The sequence below is a fragment of the Carassius auratus genome, linkage group LG28B (genome assembly GCF_003368295.1).
Source record: "Carassius auratus strain Wakin linkage group LG28B, ASM336829v1, whole genome shotgun sequence".
Taxonomy (NCBI): Eukaryota; Metazoa; Chordata; class Actinopteri; order Cypriniformes; family Cyprinidae; genus Carassius; species Carassius auratus.
In genome coordinates, this window is record NC_039293.1 from 8207087 (window position 1) to 8233787 (window position 26701).

At 39.9% G+C, this 26701-nt stretch overlaps 1 protein-coding gene and 3 non-coding genes across 4 annotated transcripts; all 4 read left to right on the forward strand.

Moving 5' to 3' along the window:
* Positions 1 to 512: 512 nt before the first annotated feature.
* Positions 513 to 666, forward strand: LOC113067901 (U12 minor spliceosomal RNA). The gene has a single exon (XR_003279456.1). It is a non-coding gene; the product is annotated as a U12 minor spliceosomal RNA (small nuclear RNA).
* On the forward strand, positions 514 to 21063 carry LOC113067377 (protein FAM234B-like). Its single transcript, XM_026239755.1, has 13 exons — positions 514 to 1170; positions 5946 to 6326; positions 6395 to 6511; positions 7291 to 7467; positions 7545 to 7660; positions 8401 to 8551; positions 11201 to 11339; positions 17682 to 17879; positions 18425 to 18503; positions 18818 to 18979; positions 19058 to 19160; positions 19791 to 19996; positions 20288 to 21063. The coding sequence occupies exons 1-13, from the start codon at positions 1065 to 1067 to the stop codon at positions 20288 to 20290; spliced, it is 1938 nt and encodes a 645-aa protein (XP_026095540.1). The 5' UTR covers positions 514 to 1064; the 3' UTR covers positions 20291 to 21063.
* On the forward strand, positions 3645 to 3798 carry LOC113067902 (U12 minor spliceosomal RNA). The gene has a single exon (XR_003279457.1). It is a non-coding gene; the product is annotated as a U12 minor spliceosomal RNA (small nuclear RNA).
* LOC113067904 (U12 minor spliceosomal RNA) lies at positions 5265 to 5429 on the forward strand. The gene has a single exon (XR_003279459.1). It is a non-coding gene; the product is annotated as a U12 minor spliceosomal RNA (small nuclear RNA).
* Positions 21064 to 26701: the final 5638 nt, after the last annotated feature.

The following is a 26701-nucleotide window of genomic DNA, read 5'->3' on the forward strand; positions in this document are numbered from 1 at the left end:
TTTTTGAGAAATTTTGCATTTTTTATTTTTTTATTTTTTTATTCAAGTTCTCACCATATGAGTTTTGTTATGTTTGGTTGAAAATTCTGAAAAAAATTAGTTATGAACTGTTTTAATGTTGAAAATTTTCACATAAAGCATAATGTTCTGCACAATATTGAGAAGGTTTTTGGCAAATATATTTTGTATTCATACATGTTTGACACTGAAGACAGCAAAACTGCCATGTCACGTCACCCACCCAAATACAGACGCAAAGCTCCGCCTCCACAAAAAACCGAGACGCGGTGACGTCACGGCGCACGCCAAACACAGCGCTCGAGCCACAAACTACTCCTTTTCTCGCTCTGTACACTATGAAGTTCACTTGTGTGTGTGTGTGTGTGAGACAGGGTGTGTGTTTGTGTGTCATTGGTGGCCCGGGATCACTGTGTGTTTATCACTCGCTCCTCACCGTCGTCGAGCAGCAGTGCGCGCGGGAACAGGAGCGTGAGCGCGGGAAATAACACCTCATGCCTTAAACTGATGAGTAAGGAAAATAACGACGCGGGGTGACGCCCGTGTCCTCGCTCAAACTCGCGAGAAGAATTTTTGAAAGGGCACAGGTCCGTCTGCGAGGTGACTCACCTACTTAGTGAGATGCCGAGCAGAGCCAGGATCTGCCCCGAAAACACCCTCAAACTGGTGAAAACAGACTAAAACACTAGTGATGGAGCAAATGCGTTATTTCGATGCATAATTTTTTATGTATGTTAATGTTAATTTGCAGGGGTAGTTTTGTGTTTAAAGGCCAGATTGTCTAAACAGGCCAGTAAGAGACTACTCATCCTGCTGATTAAACAAATGACTTGTTTTTCAACATAATAATAATGTACTTTGGATAAAATAAATGCAGAAGAGCAGAAAGACTTATTTAAATATCACAAATCTTACTTTTCAAAAGCGTTTGACGGGTAGTGTAGATGAAAGCAAGGGTGTTTTGTGATTTTACCTATCGAAATATCACATCAAAAGTTCACAGTATTTGATTCACTCTGGCGTCATCGGAGAAGACTACACTTCCCATGATGCATCTCTCCAGCGCTGTAGCGGCAGCAGCAACAGAAGGCGCGTCGCTGATAACATCGCGCGGAATGGCTGTGTCTCTGTCCCGTGCTCTGAAATTACCAGGTGAGTCACTCACTAATAGAGAATAAACAATCAAGTAATCGATTGATAGCAGCTCGCACGCGGCGCTGCTGTGTTCTGCTCCGTGACGTCACTGATGCGATGATCAGACGCGGCTTCGTCCCGTTATATCGCTGCAACGCGTTTACATTATGCACGATCAGAGCGATTGATCCTGATCATCGGATATTAACTCGAGCGTTGATAGATGAACGCGTCTGCACGAGAGCCAGACGTCCAGATGCGCGCTGCATATACAACAGCCACTCGATTATACAACATCATCTTCTGATGCACATCACGACATATAATAATGCCGCGTTATATTCAGCAGCGAATAATCATCAATCAATGCTGCTGTTCTGTGCGTTAAACAGCGCGAGAATACCATGATACATCAATGAATGGAGAAACAATACAGTACCATATGGTCAACGGAGGAGTCACGTGACCACGTGTTTTCGGTTGAGGGGGTGTTTTTATTGAGTTATTTATTTACAAACATTTAAAAAAAGGTAATTGTAATGCTGACTTTGAAGATAACTGCAACAAACAAATAAGTAACGATAATTATATTGATGACTGTAACAGTAACTGAAATGATAACAACAACTGTTACTGTAACAGTAAATGTAACGTGTACACCTAGACAGCAACATAGTGTTGGCCCTGATCCGGCCCACATCTGGCCAGACCCGGGCTGAAACTGCTTGCTGTCTGGGCAGAGCTCACACAATGTCTAATCACTGGTAGCCCTCGGCAGCATTCTTCAGGTTTGGTAGCCCAGAATAAATGTAACTAATCAGAACAAAAAAAGACAGCCTGAACTCCACTGTGGACAAATCATCATGATCAGCAAATACTAGAAGCATATCTGGATGTAACGATTCAATAAACGTATGATGCGATACCCCAGTGTTCAGCCCCAGTGTTCAGTGTGATGGTGCTGGATGTGTTGCTGCCGACCCGTACTGCCTGAGGTCTTCCAGTCAGAAAGTCCAACAGCCAGTTGCACAGCGAAGTGTTGAGCCCCAGCTGGACCAGTTTGTGAATGAGTTGTTGATTCTTTAAGTCTGCGTGAACATTTAAAGGGGGGGGGTGAAATGCTATTTCATGCATACTGAGTTTTTGACACTGTTTAAAGAGTTGGATTCCCATGCTAAACATGGACAAAGTTTCAAAAATTAAGCTGTACGTTTGAAGTTTTGGGAACGTTTTGTTCCAAAAATACTCCTTCCGGTTTGTCACAAGTTTGGGAAAGTGTTTTTCGAGTATGGCTCTGTGTGACGTTAGATGGAGCAGAATTTCCTTATATGTGTCCTGAGGCACGTCTGCCGGAAGAGCACGCGCTCCCGTATAGCAGAGCAGAGAGAGCACAACAGACTTCACTGATCAGAGCCAGAGCGTCGCCAAATGTCACAAAAGAAGTGTGTTTTTGGTTGCCAGGGCAAGACAACCCTGCACAGATTACCAAAAGAGAAACAGCATTAAGGGACCAGTGGATGGAGTTTATTTTTACAGAGCATCAACGGAGTTGTGCAAGTGTTTGTGTTTGTTTCCTGCATTTCGAAGATGCTTGTTTTACAAACAAGGCCCAGTTTGACAACGGATTTGCACATCGTTTATTTCTTAAGGATGATGCAATCCCAATGAAAAAGGGTCACGATCGTGTGTTGGAACCGCAGGCGGTGAGTAAAACTGCTTCAAATATCTCTGCCTCCTTGTTAGTGCGTCCCCTCCCATGCCGGAGACCCGGGTTCGAGCCCCGCTCGGAGCGAGTCGTTGCTGCTGCTGCTCTCGTTCAGTTTCAGCCTCGGGATCTGATTCTGGATCATAAATTTACGCTGAATCTGACTGTAAGCCTTGGTTTGTTTTGGATGATGGTTTTTTCCTCACGATAATGTCACAGTTTCCAAACGCTCTCAACACAAAAACTTACTCACGCTCGTGATTCTTTAGCTCCGCCCACACGTCACGCCTCCAGCCGCTCGTGTTTTTCCGGGAAAAATCGGTACAGACTATCTTTCTCTTATAAATATAATAAAACTAAAGACTTTTTGGAGTTATGAAGGGTGCAGTACTACTCTATAGGTACTCAAGATTAACAGGATATTGAGTGAAAACGAGCATTTCACCCCCCCTTTAAGTCTGTGGTTGAAATTCCCAGCAGTGATGAGAAAAGCATCGGGGTGTGCTGTCTGCTGCTCAATGATGTGCAGGTACAGTTCATTAAAGCAGCAAGTCTTAGAAACAAGTGCAAACGGTTCACTACTTGTGCTTTAATTTTGTTCAGTTAAATTTATATTAACTGCTGTATCATTTTGGTTCCTTCATGTCTGTAAAGCAAGTGTGTGTGTGTGGTGGAGTGTGTGTGTCATTGGTGGCCCGGGATCACTGTGTGTTTATCACTCGCTCCTCACCGTCGTCGAGCAGCAGTGCGCGCGGGAACAGGAGCGTGAGCGCGGGAACACCACCTCATGCCTTAAACTGATGAGTAAGGAAAATAACGACGCGGGGTGACGCCCGTGTCCTCACTCAAACTCGCGAGAAGAATTTTTGAAAGGGCACAGGTCCGTCTGCGAGGTGACTCACCTACTTAGTGAGATGCCGAGCAGAGCCAGGATCTGCCCCGAAAACACCCTCAAACTGGTGAAAACAGACTAAAACATTAGTGATTGAATCTTATCAATGCTTTGAATTGATTATATAAAACCACTCAGTAATTTGAAACACCACAAGCTGGTTAAGCCTTCTGAGTGTATAAATACAAATGTAACAAAAATTTAGGCTAAAACATTGCACAAATATCTTATTAAAATTATGAAACTGGTCAGAGATCAGTTTTGAAGCAGTTGTGACGTAACTGAAATCACGTGACTTTGGCAGTACTCAAGACATAACCGACTGTGTTTATGAGAAAACTTGCAGAGACCGTTATTTAGAGATGATTTTGTGTGTATGTGTTCATTCAGAAGCAAGGATACGTGAAAGAGGAATCAGTTCTGTGTACGCACATTGTCTGAAACACTGCTCTCTGTGCGCACAGAAAACAGAAACACATCCACGGCTTCTGGTTGGCCTGGACAGTGATGGTTTTTGTGACTGCTACATAGGGCTGTGCAATATGGACAAAAAAACCTATCGTGATTTCTTTGAACGCTCTGATCCGTTAACATCGGCTCGGACAAAAGCCGCATCACAGAGAGTGTTTTAAATCTGGAGTCAGACATATGCCCGGTCTGTTCTGTTCTCTCTTTGCATTCTGATTGGATCGGATAGCATACTGCGGGAGGTTGGGGCCGCGAAAATCGTGCTGTAAAGTGATTTAGAAATCGTGCATGCACAAATCGTGATTTTATGATGATTTCGATTAATCGCACACCCATAATATTACATCATCAATACACTTGTTGATGTAGGCAGTGACAGTCTCGGAGTACTCCTGGAGGTCAGTGGTGTTATTGCATGTGGCAGCCTGTTTAAACATGTCCCAGTCAGTTGTGTTGAAGAAGTCCTGAAGAATCTCTGATGATCCTTCTGGCCACACTTTAATCTGTTTCTGAACTGGTTTGGTGACTTTAATGAGCGGTCTGTATGCATTAGCATAACTGTGATGTGGTCTGAGACGCCGAGGTGGGGGTGGGGGTGGGGGAGGGGGAGGGGGGGGGCTTTGTAGCTGCTCTCTGTGTGGTGTAAACAAAATATTATTACCTCATGTTGGAAAGTTAATGTGTTGGTGTATTTTTGGAAACACACTCTTTAAGTCTGTGATTGAAATCCCAAGCAGTGATGAGAAAAGCATCGGGGTGTGCTGTCTGCTGCTCAATGATGTGCAGGTACGGTTCATTAAAGCAGCAAGACTTAGAAACAAGTGCAAACGGTTCACTACTTGTGCTTTAATTTTGTTCAGTTACATTTATATTAACTGCTTTATCATTTTGGTTCCTTCATGTCTGTAAAGCAAGTGTGTGTGTGTGTGGTGGAGTGTGTGTGTCATTGGTGGCCCGGGATCACTGTGTGTTTATCACTCGCTCCTCACCGTCGTCGAGCAGCAGTGCGCGCGGGAACAGGAGCGTGAGCGCGGGATACAGCTCCTCATGCCTTAAACTGATGAGTAAGGAAAATAACGACGCGGGGTGACGCCCGTGTCCTCACTCAAACTCGTGAGAAGAATTTTTGAAAGATTTTTGAAAGGGCACAGGTCCGTCTGCGAGGTGACTCACCTACTTAGTGAGATGCCGAGCAGAGCCAGGATCTGCCCCGAAAACACCCTCAAACTGGTGAAAACAGGACTAAAACACTAGTGATGGAGCAAATGAATTGTCTATGGGGTGGGATCATTACAATATTTGTCTGATTTTAAAAAAGGTTTTCATTTAATAAAAAATTAGTTTAAATCAATGATCTATTTAACAATAAATTATAAAAGGCATTTCTTTCAGAGATTCAGCAGAAAAACACTTCTCCATAACTGAGATAACACAAGAAATGAACAAATTATCAAAAACAAGTTGATTGAGGAATTCCTGGAATTCTGAATGATTTCTAGCAAATACATAGAAGAAATAAATTCAGTTGGGTCACTTCAGACCCACGTTGTGCATCAAAGGGTTAAACTTTCGAATGATTGAGTCTGTGAAGCACTTTGAATTGCATTATCTTCTTTAGTAAACTGTAACATAAACTGTATTGATAACGAACAATAAGTAACTTCACCTGCACAGTGATCATGAGATGCTGTCGTGTGTGTGTGTCTTTGTGTGTGTGTGTGTGTGTAGGTAAGAAGGGCCCGGATCTGGGCGAGTATGACCCGCTGACACAGGCTGACAGCGAGGATGAGACGGAAGACGATGATCTGGTTCTGAATTATCCTCGTAACGGTCTGAACCCGGCGGTGGCTGATCTGAGGGGCGAGCAGGAGTTGGATGAGGAGGAGGAGCTGAGGGAGGGGGCGGGGCATGATGCAGGGGCTGGGCGGAGTCAGGGCGGAGCCGCGGAGGAGAAGGCAGCGCGGGTGCGAGGGGCGATGAGATCCGCAGCGTTCCTGCTGCCGCTGTCCTGCGCCGCTCTGCTGGTGCTGCTGTGTGCGTTTCTCATCCCCTGCCCACAGGGGGCGCCGCTCCAGACGCAGTGGGAGAGAGAGCTTGGAGACACAGCCGGTGAGTGACGCTCCACCGCATAACCCCTGACATACACCTGCAGCGCCAACATCTGCTCTTCCTCGCAGGCGTGACCTCACCTCCCATTGCATTGTGGGATGTGGATGGGGACGGACTGGATGACGTTTTGATTGCCGTTACGAACATCTCCAACGACAGCCAGCCAATGAACGCACAAAGCAAAGGTGAGCACATGCAAAAACTGTTCAATCCAGTGTAAGAATTAATACGACTGCAACCCGTTCAATTAAGACTATAACAACAACTGTAACAATAACCGGAGTGTTAACTGTAACAACTATAATGATAACAGTAACAAGAACCATAATGATAACTTTGAAGATAACTGCCACAAAAAATAAGGAACTGGAACTGGAATGAGAAGTAACAAAACCTGTAACAATCACTAAAATGATAACTAACAATAACTAGCTATAACTGTATCAATAACTGAAAATAACTGTAACAGTAATGATAAAAAAATCAAAATAACTAACAATGGATATAATGATATCAATAATGATAACTGTATCAATAACTGAATAACCGTAACGGTAACTACAAATGTAACAATAATAGAAACTGTAACAAGAAAGAATTATAACTGTTACAATAGCTGTTGATAAATAACTGTAACAATACCAGTAACTGTAACTATATCTGTAACGATAACTGTAACAGTAACTAGAATATTAAATAACAGTAATTGAAACAATAACTATATCTGTAGCAATAGTAATAACTAACAATAACTAGAAAGATAACTAACAATGGCTATAACTGACAATAACAGTAACTGTAACAATTAATTACGATAGCTGTAACATTAACTATATTTATTACTAACTGTAAAAATAACTACAGTGGTAATTGTAACAATGACTGCATTGGTCCTCTTCTTGCACTGCAGTAGTTCATCAGCAGAGTTTTGAATCTGTGTGTGTGTGTGTGTGTGTGTGTTTAGAGTACAGCGTGTGGGCTCTCAGCGGCGTCGGGGGCCAGCTGCTCTGGAGGAAGTCGCTCAGAGAGCCGTTGATCTCTGTTCAGTGTGGACTCCAGACAGGAAGTTCAGATCCACTGCACTCGTCTGCCTGCGTCCTAATCAGCTCGGGCCACATGATCACCATCAACGCCTCCACAGGTCTCTCACACACACGTTCACTCATTCAGCTGAACGCACGAGTGTATGTGTGTGTGCTGACGGCTGCTGTGTTTCAGGATGGACGTTGTGGACGACGGCTGTAGGAGATGTGGAGTCTCACGCTGTTCTGCTGCCGGATCTACAGGGAGACGCCTTTCCAGACCTGCTGATCGCAACACTGCCGGAGGACAAGGTGACCACCGCAACACACACACAATAAATATTTAAATTGGTGTTCAAATCACTCCACTGCACAGTTACTGTCCCCATGAGAGTATTAAATGATATTTTAATGACTACTGATTCTGGTAATTCTGTAATTCTTGTTATGCTGGACTTGTCATCTGCTTTCGATACGGTCAATCATGAGATTCTCATTTCTCGTTTGCCATCTTATGTTGGTCTGGGGGAGGTGGGGGGTGTCTTAAATTGGTTTAAATGTTTTGTTTTTTAAATAGGAGATTCTCTGTAAAATCAGAAGTGTTATCTGGTCCTCTGGCAACTTAAGCTATGGGGTTCCTCAGGGTTCTGTCTTAGGTCCTTCTTTCTTCTTTCTTTACCTTCCTTGTTTTCACTGTTATGATGATATGCAAATTTACTTGCCTTTGGCTAAGAATACAAAGTCTGCCATTGATACTCTATCTGCAAAGAGTACATGTCTTGATGATGTCAAATCATGGCTCTCCAAAAAATATATTTTCTTGAATACAGATAAAACCGAAGTTATTGTCTTCAGGGCTTCAGAACGTAGGACAAGTAATCAACTCTTCCTCGAGACCTTAAATTCCTTAAATTCACACACATTCAAACATATATAAACATATACACACAGACACCTACACACACACACACACACGCACACACTCACTCTCACAAACACACACACACATGTAAACACACACACACTTGCTGATGATCTGCGTCTGTGCTCAGGTGTCTGATCTGGCTCTGGTCCTGATCTCTGGACGCTCGGGTGCTCTGATTGGCCGGCCGGTGAACTTTAACCTTACAGCTCAGGGGAAGCTGATTGGTCCGCTGCTGCACGAGACGCAAGCGGGAGCCTACTACGTGCTGTTCGGACTGGGTGAGTGTGTGAGTTACCGTGTGTGTGTGTGTATGTGTGTGTGTGTGTTACAGTGTGTGTATTTAAATGTGTGTGTGTGTGTGTGTGTCATGGTGGTGGCAGGTTCACACGCGGCTCCGCTGCACTAAAAATTTAACATCTACACCCGTCGTAGCTGCCGGCGAAAACACAGAAAAGAGCCAGTTATGTTATTATCAGGACTACTTACAATGTGCTTGGTTTCAACCTTGAAGTTTACATATAAAGCTGCTTTAAAAAGCGGTAAAATCCAAAACATCGGATTGCCAATCCATGACCCGACAAATGTTTGTCCTGAAAGTAAACATTTGTATGCCACCTGGGCAAACTTTGAACAGTACAATCGCCCACTTTCTGACCAAGAGTGGATGTGCTTTCAGGCACAGGAGAGAGAGTTCAGGAAAACCCTGGATGTTAAACTAATGAATGACAGACAAACAATACAATTCACTGGAACTAACCCGCGCTACTGGACTAAACTTATAACCATCTTATGTGGAGTATACTACAGAAATGGATCTTATACAGCAACTCACAGAGATGGGAGACCGTTAGGAATACCTTTGCGAAAATACACCGTAAGAATCCTGAAATTCCCCCTCTGTAAAGCACTCTCACCGAGGCCCGACTCAGAGACGCTCACTGAATGGATAAATCAGCAGCTGCGCTTCGTACGGGACACCATCCAAACTCCAACAGTATGAGAGAACCCAGAGTGGTAAGCGGAAACGAACTAGCCTATCTTTGGGAACACCGTAGGAGTAAGGCAATAGATATAATTCTAAACAAAAGCACTTACCCAGACCCCCCTCCTGCGATAAATGATATAAATAAAGTTTATGAGTATTATGCTGCGAAATGCCAACCAGCACAGTTACACCAAAAGATGGGCAGTCCTCCATGGTGCGGCGCTCTCGACCTGGAGGACCCGAAATATGCCCCCGTTACTTCGGACTTCACCGCAGAGGAGATCTCAAGCGTGCTGTGGAGTCTCCCGAACAACAAAGCATGTGGTGCAGACGGTGTGACTTATGAAGTGCTCAAGGCAACAAAACAATTTTCAACAATGACATTAACTCTTGGAAGGAGCTATTATATATAGGATCCCCAAAAAGAATAACATTCCAGAAGATCCCTCCACCTGGAGAGATATATCACTGCTCCCCACTATATACAAGGTATTTATGAAGTGTGTTGTATGCCGAATTTTACCCTGGCTGGTGGAATCAGGAACATTGTCAACAAAACAGAAAGCATACATAGAGAGGCAGGGAATGAATGAGCTCGTATTCTGTTTGAAGACTGCCATCGATGAGTTTAAACATCAATCCTCCCGTTTCTATGCGGTATTTCTCGATTTTCGAGACGCATTTGGCTCTTTACCACATAGTGTAATGCTTCAATCCCTTGAGGAAATAAAACTGCCAGAACAGTACATACATATAGTCAGGAATGTATATAACAATTCATTTCTACAAGTGATTTGCGGACATCAATTTACGAAACCTGTTAAACTTGAAGTTGGGATTAAGACGGGATGTCCCTGGAGTGCTGTGAACCACTGGCTGAAATAGCTATGTCTCCTTGTCCCGCCTGGTATTACATCTCCAAACCCAGTTCAGGCTTTTGCCGATGACGTCCTCATAGTATCAAGAGAGGAGAACGTCATCACCAACATGCTGTCATACACCGACCGCTTTCTGCAATGGTCTGGACTCGAGGTTAAGCATGATTACTGGGTTAACCTGCGCCTTCAAGGGAAACTTGCATGCCGACAGAGCGCGGATCATACTGTCTCACACTCTGCGTTACAAAAATCAGCCATCAACGAAGATATCCTTAAATTTGTTATTAAAGCTCGGCTGCAAACTCTCCCGACCAAATACAACCTCTCTTTGTGGTTCCCAAAACACCACGAACCATTCTGTTTACTACACAGTGATAAGATAAAGGAATCCACAGCGCACATACTGAACGGATGCCCCGCGTTTACAGGACTTTACATCGCACGTCACGATCGCATCGTAAACATAACAGCTCAAGAACTGCGCAAAGTATCTGGACAAAGTCCAATACATACAAACAAAACTGTTAAAACTAGCTGGTTTGTAAACTTGAATGATAATAATATAAGCTCCCTTAGAAGTGTTCTCAGGGAAAACCCAAACACTCCAGACATTGTAGTCATCAATGAACTTTCTAAGAACATTCTGATTCTGGAAGTGGGCTGCTGTTTTGATCTTTACATGGACTTGTGCTTTTCTGAGAAAATGTTAAAGTATCAGTCATTAACAAATGCTTTGGCAGTGTGTGGTTACAGCATCAAACTGATTATTCTTATCTTTGGTAGCTTGGGACATGTGCACAGATTATGTGTCAGAGGCTTGCAGATTGCCGGACTTAGTAAAAAGACCTCTAAGCAAACAGCCAGATATTGTTCTGTGTCAGCAATCATACGCAGTCTGCATGTGTCGAGAAGACGATGTCACCTTTATCCATAGCCTACGTTTTGAATGTGGTTGCAACTTGCATTGTCTTTATTGTCAGGTGAAACATAATAGGCTCTTTGTGAATATTTGGATGCTGTTGTTTTAATCAGTCATTCCAAATAAAATAATGAAATGTGTTCAGGAACGGTGGAGGCCGTCTCTCTCTCCCTCATCTACAGTAGAGCGACGGGTCAGACGGCAGCGTCTCGAGTTCGTCAGAAGGAGCCCAGCTGGGAGCGTCTGAGGAAGAGCAACTCGTCTTCACTCATTCACATCAGCAGGTGTGCTGCACACACACACACACACACACACACACACACACTATATGAGCATTTCATATAGCATTTCATCAGAGTTCAGACCAATGTGGAAATCACACAAAACACACAGAGCTTTAATTGCGAACTGGTTGATCGATAAGAAGAGTATTATAGTAATTGTAGTTTATTGATGTGCGATTTGATATTATGAGTATATCGCGAAAAGCAAAACATACCTACACCTACAACAGTTTAATAAACAAGTAGTTAATATTAAGATAATTACATTTTAGACACCATATTTCCTGTTTTTGCTCTAGTTCTCCAGTAAGAATAGTTTCGACCACAGCCCCAGCGCTGTTGTGCATCTCTGAGCAACAGGACAGTTTTGTTCCCGAATGAATCAACCGTTTAAATGATTCAGTTCAGACTCACTAATTAACAGTGACTTAATGCTGCCTACTGGTGGTTTGAATTTAAGGTACCTTTTCATTTTTTTTGTTTATAATTTCAAACTTCAGTTTTCAATATTTTATGTTTAAAATATCAAACAATTATTCATGCATTTGTAACTGCAGGTTAAAGTGTTTCATGTCCCTCTGATCTGCATTAAACAGTGTGTAGATGGATGTAAAGAACACTTCTAATGCAGCTGCTGTGTTTCCTCTGCAGAACAAAGATCAGTTCTGTTGGTGCTGATTTAATTTGCTTAGTAACAACACAAATACAAGAATTTGACTCAAAACATGCATACCTTTAGAATAAAATAGCTTAAAGGTAAAAAAGCCCATAAAACTTGATGGAAATTATTAATTTCTATTATTGCTGTGAACTCACAACAAATAATATGAAGAATATCCAAAAATTCAGGAGTCAGCCGTTAATGTTACCAGCACAATAACACACTCTAAATATCATCTAATTATCCTTATCGATAAAATCCCAGAATAGATATAAATGTTTTTTATAAATATTGCATACCCCTAATTTGTTATTTAATTGATATAATAATTAATTAATAATAATTGTTTAAATTAATATAACATTTAATATTTCTGACTCATCCATTTTCTTAACAATGTTTTAAAGGTTGAAATGTAGCATTTATCATTTTATCATCACTTTGTTTTTGTGAAAAGTTAATTTACAGTTTATTATGATACAATAAACATTCCCCTTACACTGCCTCACCCTTAAAAATCTCTCACAACAGTGCTGCAACAGGCCTAATCTTAATCCGATCTGAATCAAACTAATCCTAATAATATTCTTAATTTTGCAGTGTTTGAAGATCAACTGAAGTATGATCTATTTTTATTGATATTAATTGTGGGCATTATTGAGTTCTCAGACAAGTTAGTGTGACTTTCAACTTTGGAGTAGGCCCGGTAGGCTTGGGCCTTCAACAAACACATCACTTGAACCTCTCCCTGCTCTATTTCCGGATACATCGTGGTAAGAAATCATGCCTCCCAAACAATCTAAGACTGCACCTTCTGAGGATGATTCAGTCGTTACAATGAGTGTACTTTCTCAATTAATGGATCAACAGAGAGAATTTTACAGAGAGATGCTTCATCAACAACAAGACAACTTCAAGAGCTTTGTTCAGTTGGTAGTAGATGGAACAAACAAAAGATTGGATGGAGTGATCAGAGATGTTCAAGATATAAAAACTAGTTTGGAATTCACACAACATAAAGTGGATGGATTGATGACTGGTTATAAGGATGTTGAAATAAAAATAAAGCAGTTTGAAAAGGATATTGTCAAGTCAAAGGAGGAACTAGACGGATTCTTTGTCAAACTGGATTATGTGGAAAATCAGATGAAGAGGACAAACATCATTGTGGATGGGATCTCTGATGAAAAAGATGAAAGCTGGATGAAATCAGAGGTGAAAGTTCGTGATATCCTTTCAAGTAAATTGGGGCTAGATGACTCCGAAATGGAAATCGAGCGAGCTCACAGGATCGGACAGTATCAAGAAGGGGGTAAGCCCAGAAAAGTTGTTGTTAAACTTCTACGTTTGAAAGATAAACAGACTATCATGTCATCAGCCAAGAGGTTAAAAGGCACAAACATTTTTATAAATGAAGACTTTTCTGAGGCTCTTCAGTTGAGAAGGAGGGAACTCCTTCCAAAATTAAGAGCTGCCCGGGACAGAGGTGAAAGAGCCTTCCTGAAATATGACAAGTTAGTCATCTTGTCCAGAACTGGAAATACTCAAACATAATTGCAATGCATTTTTAGAATGATTGTGTAATTATTATCTTACATTTTTGTTTGCTGTTTTGTTAGGAAGCAAGACAAGTTTATGGCATCTCTTTTAACAAAATTGTCAAAGAAAGGATTAATTATTGCACATTTAAATATATGTAGCCTCAAGAACAAAATTCATGAGGTGATGAGAATATGCACTGAAGATAATATTCAAGTTTTAGCATTGTCAGAAACACATTTAGATATGGCTATGAGTAATTCTGAGCTTATGATTAATGGTTTTAAATTGTATAGGAAAGACCGGGATAAATATGGTGGTGGAGTAGCCTTTTATATTAGAGAACATTTTGGTGTGTTGTTAAGGGAAGACTTAATGAACAGTTATATTGAAGACATATGGGTAGAGATTTCTGTTCCACACTGTAAACCAATTTTAGCTGGTTGTTGTTATCGGCCTCCTAGTGCTAATGTGCAGTATTTGGATAGAATATGTGAAAGTATGAACAGGGTCACAGATGAAAATAAGGCCATATTTTTATTGGGTGATTTTAATATTGATTGGATGGCTAAAAACTGCTCATTAACAAAAAAGTTAAAATCTATGGCTGATACTTGTAATCTCACACAAATGATTATCCAACCAACAAGAATTGTTATGAAGGCAAACAAGGTTAGTACTTCTAGCTGCATTGACCTTATATTTACCAATGTCCAGGAATTGTGTTCAAAGGCAGTATCAGTGGCAGTTGGCTGTAGTGATCACAATTTGATCGCATTAACTAAAAAGACAAAAATTCCCAAATCAGGAGCCAGGATTTTATTATCTAGGTCATATAAAAGATTCAATCAAGATCTGTTTATTAATGAAGTTCAGAGTGTGCAGTGGACTGAAGTGTGTCAAGAAAAAGATGTTAATAAAGCCTTAAATATTTTTATGGATATAATAAATAAGATAATTGATAAATATGCCCCACTTAGAAAAAGATCAGTAAAAACTAAAAATGCTCCTTGGCTCGATGATGAGCTGAAGTGCTTAATGCTGCAAAGAGACAAGGCAAAGGAGGTAGTACAGAAATTAGGAAGTGACTACAATAAAAAATTCTATTGTAAGTTAAGAAATAGGGTTTCTAAATTAAATCATATTAAAAAAAGGGAATATTATAAGCAAAAAATTAGGTCTGCAGCTGGTGATTCCAAGAAAATATGGAAAACACTGAATGAAATAATGTGTAGGAAGACAAATAATTATCAAGGGTGTGTGGAAAATGAAGGTCAGTTTATTACTAAACCATTAGAGATAGCTAATTATTTTAACACCTTTTTTAACGATAAGGTGAACAATTTAAGATCTAGCATGTATGGCAATGATGTTCAATCAGCCTGTAGTCCTATTTCTAAAATAATGAAAAATAAATTATGCAGTTTTAATTTTAGGTCTGTTGATCAAACTACTGTAGAAGAGATGTTGCTTTCAATTCCAGATGATAAACCTTGTGGAGCTGATCAGTTAGATGGAAAATTGCTAAAAATGGTAGCTAGACAGCTTTCTCAACCGATCTGTCATATTTATAATAGGTGTTTGATTGGTGGCAAATATCCAAATCTTTGGAAAGAATCTAAAATTATTCCATTACTTAAAAAGGGAAAAACAGACTTTTTAGGTTCTAATTGCAGACCAATTAGCATACTTCCAATTTTGAGTAAGCTTTTAGAGAAGATTACCTTCAAGCAAATTTTACAATATTTTAGTACAAATGGATTACTTGCCAATGCTCAACATGCCTATCGACCAGGACACTCCACAAGTACTGCTCTTATACATATGACAGATGAATGGTTAGCATGTCTAGATAATAAGAAACTGGTTGGTGCTGTTTTAATTGATTTTACAGCAGCCTTTGATGTCATTGACCATGATATTCTTATGGCTAAACTAAAATGTTATGGTTTTTCATTGACAGCCCTTAATTGGATGGGAAGCTATCTTTCTAATAGAAAACAGAGAGTGTTTTATAATGGATCTTTTTCAGATGCTAAAAATACTTATTGTGGTGTTCCACAAGGAAGTTGCTTAGGTCCTTTATTGTTTTCTATTTTTATAAATGATTTACCATATGTTGTTAATAATGCTAATATAGTTATGTATGCAGATGACTCTACAATGTTTTCTGCAGCACATTCTTCAGCTGAACTAAAGAAAAATTTGAGTGATGAGCTTTTAACAATTTCTAAATGGGTTCAAATTAACAAATTAATTTTAAATATAGAAAAAACTAAATGCATAATTTTTAGCCAAAAATACAATATTTCTAGGGCTGCAGATTTGAATTTATTTATTGATGGGACGCCAGTGGAACAAGTAACAGATGTTACTTTGTTGGGCGTGATACTTGACAATACATTGTCCTGGTCCAAACATATAGATCATATAGTAAGCAGCATGGGTAAAGGTATAGCAGTAGCCAGGAAATGTTCTGCATTTATTTCGTCTTTGGTTTTAAAAGATGTGGTGCAGTCAATAGTTTTATCGCATCTTGAGTACTGCCCTATAATATGGTCAAGTGCATCAGAAAAGCACTTAAAAAAACTTCAGATTGTTCAGAATAGAGCAGCTAGGTTGGTGCTCCATTATCAATTTCAGGCCAGTGTTGCTGATATGCATAGAAAATTATCATGGCTTTTAGTGAAGGACAAATTACATTTACGAGTGTTGGTATATTTTTATAAGGTAATCAAGTATCACACACCATGTTTTTTCTTTGAAAAGCTTGTATATGTTGGTTTTAGACACGATCATAAAACACGTCAAGTGAGTAAGTCTCAACTGTTTTTACCATGTCCACAATCAAATTTGCTGAAAAAGACTGTATTTTATCGTGGCTCTGCTGCTTGGAATGTTGTTCCTATAAATATACGTAAAAGTAATTCAACACATGTGTTTAAAAGAAATTGTGTAAACATGTTGTTAAAGGTATAGACGTACTTCTGCTTGTGCTGCTACTATTAATATGTATGGGTATAGTTTTGTGATGTGACTGGATTAGCAATTGTATTTTTGTTATTATTTTATTTGTTTGAATGATTTTTTTGTATTGTGCAACTCTGTGGACCCCAGGAAGATTAGCAACCACTTTGTGGAAGCTAATGGGGATCCAAATTAACAATAAACAATAAACAATACACGCTCATATGGTATTCATTTTATTTGTGCAGGTCTTAAAAAAAAATCTTAAAAAGACTAAAATTGAAGCCTAATAATCCTACAGAAACCCTGTTTGTAGCCTGTCCAGTTGAACCCACTAGATATTAAACTATTCATACATGATGCCGTTTTGTTGAAGTAACTTTTTCACAGATATGCTGTGTTTAAGTCCTCCTGGGACATTCGTACTTATGAGTTGACAAATCATAATTACGTTGTCAGGTGCATTCAAGTCACTTTGGTTGGAACATGATGGCAATTTAACTTTCCTACATAAAATTCAGCTTTTTTTAACTCTACATCTACAATATGATAACTTAAGAATGTGCATCGTATTTTTGTTATTCAATTTGTGAAGGTGACATAAACTGAATCATTATATATTCTTTGATAATTGTACAATAATATTTAAAATATCTATAACTTTACATTACATAAAACAATAATGCTGTATTGATTTAAACAAAGTTACCATTGATACAGAAGCTGCATATCTATTAGGCTTAGGCTCTATTAGGAATCTATGGGCTTAAGGAAAATTTTGAATGTCAAATTTCAATGTGCGTTCAACTTGTAAATATGATCAGTAGTCATGTTTTTTTTTTTTTCTTTTTGCTTTAATAAACATTTTCCCCCTAGCTTAAATTATACCTTTTAAATTCTATCATAACTTAAATAATTATAATATTTAAGTGCAAAATTAAAATGTAGTTTTTCAGCAAATTTGAAATATAGAGCTGAGTATCATCAGTGAAAACAGTGAAAGCTAACACATTGTTTCCTGATGATATCTCCCAAGGTTAACATGTAAAGCGTGAAAAGTAAGGGTCCTAGTACTGAGCCTTGAGGTACTCCATACTGCACTTGTGATCGATATGATCCTGTTCATTCACTGCAGTGAACTGAAGTGTGTGTGTGTCTGACTCTCTGTGTGTCAGTGTCTCTGAGCAGGTGGACTTCCTGCTCTCTCTGGTGGTGGGCTCGTGTCAGCGTCTCAGGAATCTGGACGGAGTGTCAGCGCTGAACTGCAGTCGCAGTGACTGGATTGTGCTGAGTAACTCCAGCAGACGTCTGTCTGTGCTGAGAGCCAGCGACACTCGGCCCGTCTGGAGCCTCGGCCTCGCCTCCTTGCGCACGTGTGTACTCACACACACACACACACACACACTCCAGCACAGCAGCACCTCCACACTTGCAGGTGCTCAAACTGGAATTACTTTTTATCCTTTCTAATTACATTAAAATTTTAGTTAAAGATTTTAATTCTTTGTATGTATTTGCTTATTTTTATATTTTTATAAATATTATAGCTTTAGCAATTTTTTGTCCAGTTTTTTTATTTGATTCAGTTTTTATTTGTATCTTTTCCACTTTCCATTTTAGTTTTAGTTGAAACTTTAGTAATTTTGTTGTGCATTTTTATGTATATTTTTTACTTTTTTGCTGTTAATTTTTTTTTATTTTGTTTTCATTATATTTTAATTGCTAAAAAATTATAGTAATCCCTTTGCATGTTTTTAGTAATATTTTAAATACTGACATAAGAGTGATTTTATATTTTAAACATATTTTTATTTTAATGGTTTTAGTTTTTTATTTTTATTTATTGATTTATTTAACAAGAATAATCCCATGAGCAGGTAACGAATTGAAAACTCAGTTTGTGTTTGTGTGTTTGCAGTCGTCCCGCAGCGGGCCACTTTAATGACGATGGCGTTCCTGATCTGCTCATTCATCAGTCGGCCAATGGTGTGAGGAAGGTGTGCATCTCATTATTATCTCATTATGTGGTTGGGTGGGTGCGGCATCTCATTATTATCTTATTTTGCGGTTTGGGTGGGTATGGTATCTCATTATTATCTCATTATGCAGTTTGGGTGGGTGCGGCATCTCATTATTATCTCATTATGCGTTTCAGTGGGCGTGGTATCTTATTAGCATCTCATGTGATTGGGTGGATGTAGCATCTCATGATGTCATGCGGTTGGGTGGGCGTGGCATGTTACATCTCATTATGCGGTTGGGCAGGTGTGGCATCTCATCATCTCATCATCTCATTCATCATGACCCGCAGGTGAAGATTGTGGATGGCGCGCGGGGGCGGAGCCTGTGGGAGGCGGAGTTTGTGTGTCCTCGTCTGGCGGTGGAGGATTCGTCAGTCCTGACGGTGTCCGGCCAATCGGTGTTCCTCTTCTGGGCGGGAGATCCGCTGGCGCAGCCGCAGAACGTCTCCAAGGCAACGCCCCTCTGCAGATCACATGACTGACACAAGTGCTCAGAGCAGCGTCTCATTGGCTGTGTTTGTGTCCCACAGGTGGCAGAGCCGGTGCTCCGCAAGCTCTTCCTGCTCCACCCGAAGTATCCCACAATCCTCCTGGAGCTCAGCAGCACCACAGACACCATCCTCAGCGCCGCCGGTGAGCCACACCCACACACTCACACTGGCCAATCAGAGCTCTCCTCCGGGTCACATGATCGGTGATGAGTGCTTGTAAAGTTTTCCCAATATATATATATATATCTTTACTTTCTCTAAACTATAAAAGAGGATTGATTGCATAATCGTAAATCTGTTGATTTTACAGATTTATTTTCTTTTGAATTTTGAAAAGTATTTCTAATTGATGTTCAATAATTTCTTTCTACTATAATATGACTGATTACAGAAGCAAGAAGTTAAAATAAGTCAAATCTAAAAAAAGATTTATTTTTAAATGTATAAATGTCGGAAAATATTTTTTCCCCCCAAATTGATTAAATTTAAAATGATTTACATCTAATTTAATACTTTTTTTTTACAATATTTAATTGTATATATATTTTTTATTATTTTTACGTAACTGTATGTAGAATGACAGTAAACTCCACAGCTTGTTTGTGTTTATGTATTTACTGACTGAAGTGAAAGGGTGTGATATATGGGCGCTGGAAACAGAAGGAAAGGCTCTTGACAAAGCGTCTGTGTGTGTGTGTGTGTGTGTGTGTGTGTGTGTGTGTGTCTCTGTGTGTGTGTGTGTCTCTGTGTGCGTCCGTGTGTGTGTGTGTAGTGAGCTACCAGGCGCAGCAGAAGGACGCGTCCTACATCAGCGTGTCGTCTCGTCCCTCGGCCGGCCGTGCTCTCGGTGCTCAGATGCTGCAGATGCTCAGTCTGAGAGCGGCCGTCGCAGACGCCAGGATCCTTCAGCTCACAGACACAGACAAACCCAGCGCTTTCCAGCTGCGCAAGATCTTCAGACGCCTGGCCTTCAGACAGGTGCAGCAGCACACACCAGATCTGCACAAACATACTCTCCGTCTCAGCTTTCACACACACACACACACACACACACACACACACAAGTATCTCTCTCAGACACAGCCAATCACTAATTCATCCCTAACTCCTCACATGTGCTTCACTGAACACCGACCGATCAATGAACAGCTGTCTCCTTTCTCTCCTACTGTCTAATACTCTATACACAGACACATGAAGTGTGTGCAGTTCTTGATTTGTGTTAAAGTAGTTGTGATATGAACTGACTGAGTGTGTGTTTCTCCACAGTGACGTGTGTCGGACTCGAGCGCTGCAGACCACACACTGGTTGAACAGCAGAGCACACCCTCCTCACACACACACACACACACACACACACACTCACACACACCTCATCCTGGCTGCTCTGTGCTTGTGTCCTGACTCTGGTGTCTGCACGCTGGCTTCGCTGTAGATATAGCCCTGACTCTCTGTACAGTATTTATGTGTGTGTGTGTGTGTGTGTGTGAGGGAGATGTTCACACTCATATATTCGTGGGACACACTGGAGGATGTTAGAGAGGAACCTCTGACAGAAGGATCAGCACATTTACTGACACTGTGTGAAACACATGAAACACAAGTGTGATCTGATGATCAGACTACAAACATCAAACACTTGTGATTTATCAGACTACAGTTACCGTTTCATGGATCACATGATCTTCACACAGTGGCAGTGAATGATTGAGAATCTGTTGGATCTGTGTAAAATAACCTGTGTTCACATTCGCTCAGAAAGTCTGGTGTTGTGTGGAGATTCACTACTAAATCAGTTCAGGCTGAAGAAGTGTTTCAGTACTGACTCAACTACTGATGAACTCTGTGTTTCTGTGTCTTTACCAGGCTTTTCTTTCAAACACAATAAAAGGCACAAACTCACACACGTTTCTCTCATCTAATATGTGCTGATTTGAAGTACCCTGAGATTTTATCATAATTTAATAATACTGCATCACATCTGCATGTTCATCGGTTCTCTGATGTTGGTTATGGTCACATTACAAATAAACAAATAAATCATCTCTTTTTATTTTGATTGCAGTTCCTTCACAAACCCAGTTTGGGAAACCCTGATGTAATATCATGTTTAATGCACTTCTTGAGAAGTACTGAGTAATATTAATGAACCACATGTATCTATACTATATGGTTAAGGTCACTCACAATTCACATTCGTAAATGCATGTAACGTAATAAGGCCACCTTAAAATAAAGTGTTAACCAAAATAATTGTAACTATAATCTGTTAAAGTTACTAAATTAATGTGTAATTAAATTACAGTTACTTGTTTAAATCTCCAACGGTTTCAAAGATTCATCAGGGAGTGTGTGTGTTAACATCAACCTCAGAGCAGCTGGCACAGCTGTGTGTGTACAGCATGATACGACTAAGTTATTTCTTTCTTTTCGTTTAACATCCCTGTGTTGAGCTGAACATACACCTAGCTTTCATGGAAACCTCAGAAACGGTCTCTGATGGCTGTTCTTTACTGTAAGTTTATTATAATCCATGCATGGTCCAGTTATCTTTATGGTTCATGGGCCAGTGGTATGTAAGTGCTGATTTTGTTCCCTGTACCTACATTATGAAATAAATGTCCTCAAAGACACTCTTCACATTAAAGCAAACTGTCATTTCATATTCAGGATCAATACAACACAGTAAATGAGAAAGAGAGCAGGCTGATCAGGTAAGTATTCGGCTCAAGCATGGCATCATACACAACACTGTAATCTAAGGATATTCAGATAGATAAAATAAACTACAGTAAATAGTGTAGTATAGTGTATATATTATAGTATTGTTGCGTATAAAAATGGTTATTAAAGTCCTAGTTGTGAAGTTAAATGATCTAAAGGTAAAACACATTACAAGGATCTGCCAGGTCCAGATGTGCTCAGAGATGACGAGGTGTAACACGAGTTCTTGTCAAACATTGCTCCACTCATCACCACTATGGGGATAAATGTGGACATCCCACTGGTTGACTCCACGTTTGGGAAAGTCCAAGCAGCATCCTTCACCAGTGAGCCGAAGGTAAAAAAAGAAAAGAAAAAACTGTCTGTGATTGAAGAGGTTTCTGAACCCCGAACATTATCAGGAAGGCTATTCCAGAGTTTGGGAGCCAAATGTGAGAAAGCTCTACCTCCTTTAGTGGACTTTGCTATCCTAGGAACGACCAAAAGTCCTGCGTTTTGTGACCTTAGGGTGCGTGATGGGTTGTAGCGTGGTAGAAGGCTAGTTAGGTACGCTGGAGCTAAACCATTTAGGGCCTTATAGGTAAGTAATGATAATTTGTAACTGATACAGAACTTAACAGGTAGCCAGTGCAGAGACTGTAAAATTGGGGTAATATGATCATATTTTCTTGACCTGGTAAGGACTAGAAGTGCATTACAATAGTCCAGTCTAGAGGTCATGAATGCAACTAGCTTTTCGCTTGCTAATGCTCAGAAAGACATGAAGAGTAAATACGATCAGCAAGCGGTAGCGTGATCATTTCAACCAGGTGATGAAGTGCTTGTGTTGTTACCAGTCCCAGGATCATCTTTTTCTGCTCATTTCTTTGGTCCTTATGTTGTGGAAAAGAATGAGTGAAACTGATTACATGTTGTGCACACCTGATCGAAAACGAAAAACCAGTGTTTGTCATCTAAACATGTTAAAAGCTTATCAAACTAGAGAGTTGTCAACGGCAAGTGCTGTGGAACAGACTGCAGGTCCCGCGGTCTCTTCTGTTGAGATGGTGTGGTGCTTCGCCATGCTATTGCATGGTGTAAGGTTAGCAAATTCAGAGATTTTAGAAGATTTAAGCAGGCTCGGGTAAGCCCACTGCTTAAACCATCGGTAAATCCAGCACTTCTAGAAAACTACAGACCAGTATGCCTTCTTCCATTCATTGCAAAGACACTTGAGCGAGCTGTGTTCAACCAGCTTTCTATGTTCCTTGAAAAGAACAACCTCCTGGACAGCAACCAATCTGGCTTCAAAAGTGGCCACTCAACTGAGACTGCTCTGCTCTCGGTTACTGAAGCCCTGCGACTAGCAAGAGCAGCTTCAAAATCCCCAGTATGCGGTTTGAGTTTAGCAGCCATGTTTCTGCACATTGTTTCGTGAAGAACGCTTCCACAAAAGGAGTTCGCATTCAGAGCCCCGCTCTTTATGTGCATCCGGGCCCTTTTAGAAAATAGCCTTTAAGACTTAATATTAATGTTATGTTGTATAAATAACGAATAGTATTCTATATGAAATTATGAGTTGAATACCATTGATTAAAAACTCAAATCAAAAAATCAAATGCGTCACTCACTGCTGGTCATCTTCAGCATGAGCTGCTCAAAACAGAAATGCAGAACATTAACTGCTAATACCCTGAGAGCACTATTATAAGAAAAATGTGTTAATTGTTATAGTTTTGTCATGGTTAAGTGTTAGCTATCTATTAATCAAAACACAAAACATTATATACCTTGTTTATATCTGAAAGGTGTTAATTACACATTTTCCCTGTGTGTTAACATTAGTAATTATGTTAGTCGAGTGTCTGACTTTACTCTTGTTAATGTATTTTGCCCCTGCCCCAAACAAATGATTCGACTTTCAGTTAAATGTCAGCAAGATTCTTAAATTCAGATTCGACTGTGAAAATCCTTAGTTGGGGACAATCCTAAAATTCTATATTGATGCTTCAAATGTCACAAAAATCTCTTGGAAACACTTTTTGATGAGAAAAGGGGCTTTATAGTGTTGTCACATGACAAAATTAACCTAGAGGCAGTGTCATGTTGCTCATGTTAAAGCACTGTTTCCCAGTTCCCAGCATAAATCAAATAGTATTAAATAGACTAGTTACCTCTCAATTTGACTAAAACGATGTCCCACAAAACCCAGTTCCTTCTGACCAAAAATGCAGAAACTTCATCCAAGTCTATGGTCCTGTTCTTCACTTGTATGACCGTGTACCAAGATGTTGTTCATGTAGCAGCATACTCCCTCGACGCTGTGAATCAGCTCAATCATGTGTTTCTGAAAAGTCTCTGGAGCACTAGTTATGCCGAATGGCAAGTGACAAAAATTTATGACTTTTGAAGGGGTTTATGAAAGTTGTGAACCTCTTGCTTCATGGTCTGCCAGAAACCGCTGGTCAAGTCTATGGAGGGTTTATTGGGTCAGATTATAAACTAAAAGTCTGAAACTAAAAGTCTTAAACCAAAACTAAAAATCTAAATTTGAAATCAAGTCGATAATTAATTTGGTATTTAGGATAGGGCATTTTGTATTTAGGGTTGGGCATTTGGTCATTTAGCCATTTAGGATTTAGGATTGGGAATTTGTTATTTAGGAATGGGCATTTAATCATTTAGCCATTTAGGATTGAGGATTGTATGCAAATTAGGAGGCGTGGCCCAAATACTGGAGGCTGGGTTTGAAATGGCTGGTGCGCAGAGGCACCTTATGAACAGCAGAGGGAACCGCAGTTTAAAAAAACCAAACAGCATGTGCCAATATAATAATACCCTACTAAAGCATGCCAGCAATATCAGCTTATATAACTAGTAGTTAATGTTAGTATCTTATCTGCTGCACTGTCTGCTGCTTTCTCTTCATCAGACCGATATCACTCCTTTCACTGGTGACTTTGTGTTGACACAAATGTTACAAAGCTGTCATTAAGTTGAAGTTATCACACAGTCCTCACTCAAGCCGCTCACTCACTACATTTGGTTTCGTTACAGTGTGCTCCTTAGCACTGGGATCTCCCTCTGCTGTTCATAAGGTGCCTCTGCGCACCAGCCATTTCAAACCCAGCCTCCAGTATTTGGCCCACGCCACCCCTGAGATTCGATTGGCCACCCCAGGTGCCACCCCAAAATCCTACTCTACGATTGGCCATTAACGTGGTCAAAGGCGTAACCTTTGTTGACGAACTTGCTGCCTTTAAATGAGCGCGGGAGCTTGGACAGTCACAGATACCAGAACTCAGAAATGTCAGTAGCAAGTGTTTGATATAAGCTTACCAAGTTTACAGCACTACTACTTGTGCTAGCACGCAAAGATATATATTTACCTATAACATCTGCCTTGATATCTACTCGCACACACAGCCCAGTATCACGTCTGTTGAATCACATCATGTAGGTTAATTTATCTTCTGTAAGTTACCTGCCTATTCCGCCTACTCAGTCGACATTTGCTACGTCATTAACTGTTAACTGTAGGCTACTTTTGTAAAAAGCATTTAAAGATTTATCATTAGCAGATTAGCAGACGCAATTTTGTGCAAAAAAACGTAGAATACATTATATTTTAACCAAATTAAACACGCCATAGCTCGCCCCTACCCTCAGTAAATTAGGCTTAGGCTATATTCCCAGATAAATTCCACGCAGGGTTTCGTTTTTGTTTGTTCTATAGGCTATAAAGTCAATGTTTTCAAGCCCTGTGTTGCTAACATACCTATGCTGTGAAATTAAGGTCTAGCCTACTGGTGGGTTTAGTTGAATTTGAGTAATAGGATATGCAACCATTTACATCTGGAGATAGTTATTTGTGTTCGCCAAAATCATAGAAATTATCATTACAAGACACTTACAGTATCTCCTGTAATCCAAGACAGATTTTGTTCGAGTTGTTAGGCTTTAGAGCATTTATTTTAACAAATGACATGGAAAACATAATTCATTTCATCCACATATCCTTATGCACAATGCTCAACAACAATTTAGCTTATTAACCTTGAGAATCAAGCAAACCTCACGGCCGTCAGGGCCTTAAAGTGACAGGCACTGAATTCGACCAATGCAGTAATGACATGAAAGAGTAGTCTATATCGTTTAAACTTTATAAATAGTAATAGTTTGGCCCACAGGTCAGATGTAGCCTTTGATTAAGCTTTAATTTTGTGTAATTAATTGTAAATAATACATTCTTTCTTGTGCATTGTGCCATTTCATATTTGTTTCATTTCAATTTCTAATAATAATGTAAGTAATAATTACTAATAATGTAAATGGGGGAAAAAAAGTATTTAATTGGTGTTTATGTAGCCTAGGGGTTGGTTGGACTGTTCTGACGGGAATTGGACTTCGTTGCAGTATGAAAAGGAAACAGAATATCCAACAGTTCTTCATTAGAAAGAAAGGCAAACCTGATGAAGACAGTGAACTGATCAGAGCAGCTGACGTTAGCAGTACCAGCACTGGTTCAGATAATGTTAGCGAGTCAGATTAGGATGATGACAGGCAGGGTGAAGCGACTGAGCTAGCAACTTCACCTGATGACCTGGGTATGTAAAATCTAGAATTAAATGTTATGATATCATTGATTTAATAGGCTATGTATTTGGGGAAAAAATATTAACAGCATTTTTATTTAGCCTACACAAAATAAAAATGTTTAGGCATCTAAGTGAAATCATGTGAAATCATTCTAAATGCTATTTCAGATTCAGACAAGGGAGCTGGAGACACTTCAGATCCTTATAAGGGTATGACATTTCAGCTATATCTGATTGAATTGCACTTGTTTTAGTTAATACAGCAAAAATGTATTTTACATTTAAATTTAGGTCCATCATCATCATCTTGTCCACGTGCAGCTACAAACCCAACCCCTGGACCTCATGGTGTGTACTGTATGTTTTATCCTGGTTAAAATAT

Excerpts from the sequence above, each read along its gene's own strand:
- LOC113067377 (XM_026239755.1), top strand. The coding sequence starts at position 1,065 with ATGATGCATCTCTCCAGCGCTGTAGCGGCAGCAGCAACAGAAGGCGCG. Across the intron at positions 17,880-18,424 it reads GGCCTCGCCTCCTTGCGCAC|TCGTCCCGCAGCGGGCCACT; the intron begins GTGTGTACTCAC and ends GTGTGTTTGCAG. Across the intron at positions 18,980-19,057 it reads AGCCGCAGAACGTCTCCAAG|GTGGCAGAGCCGGTGCTCCG; the intron begins GCAACGCCCCTC and ends TGTGTCCCACAG.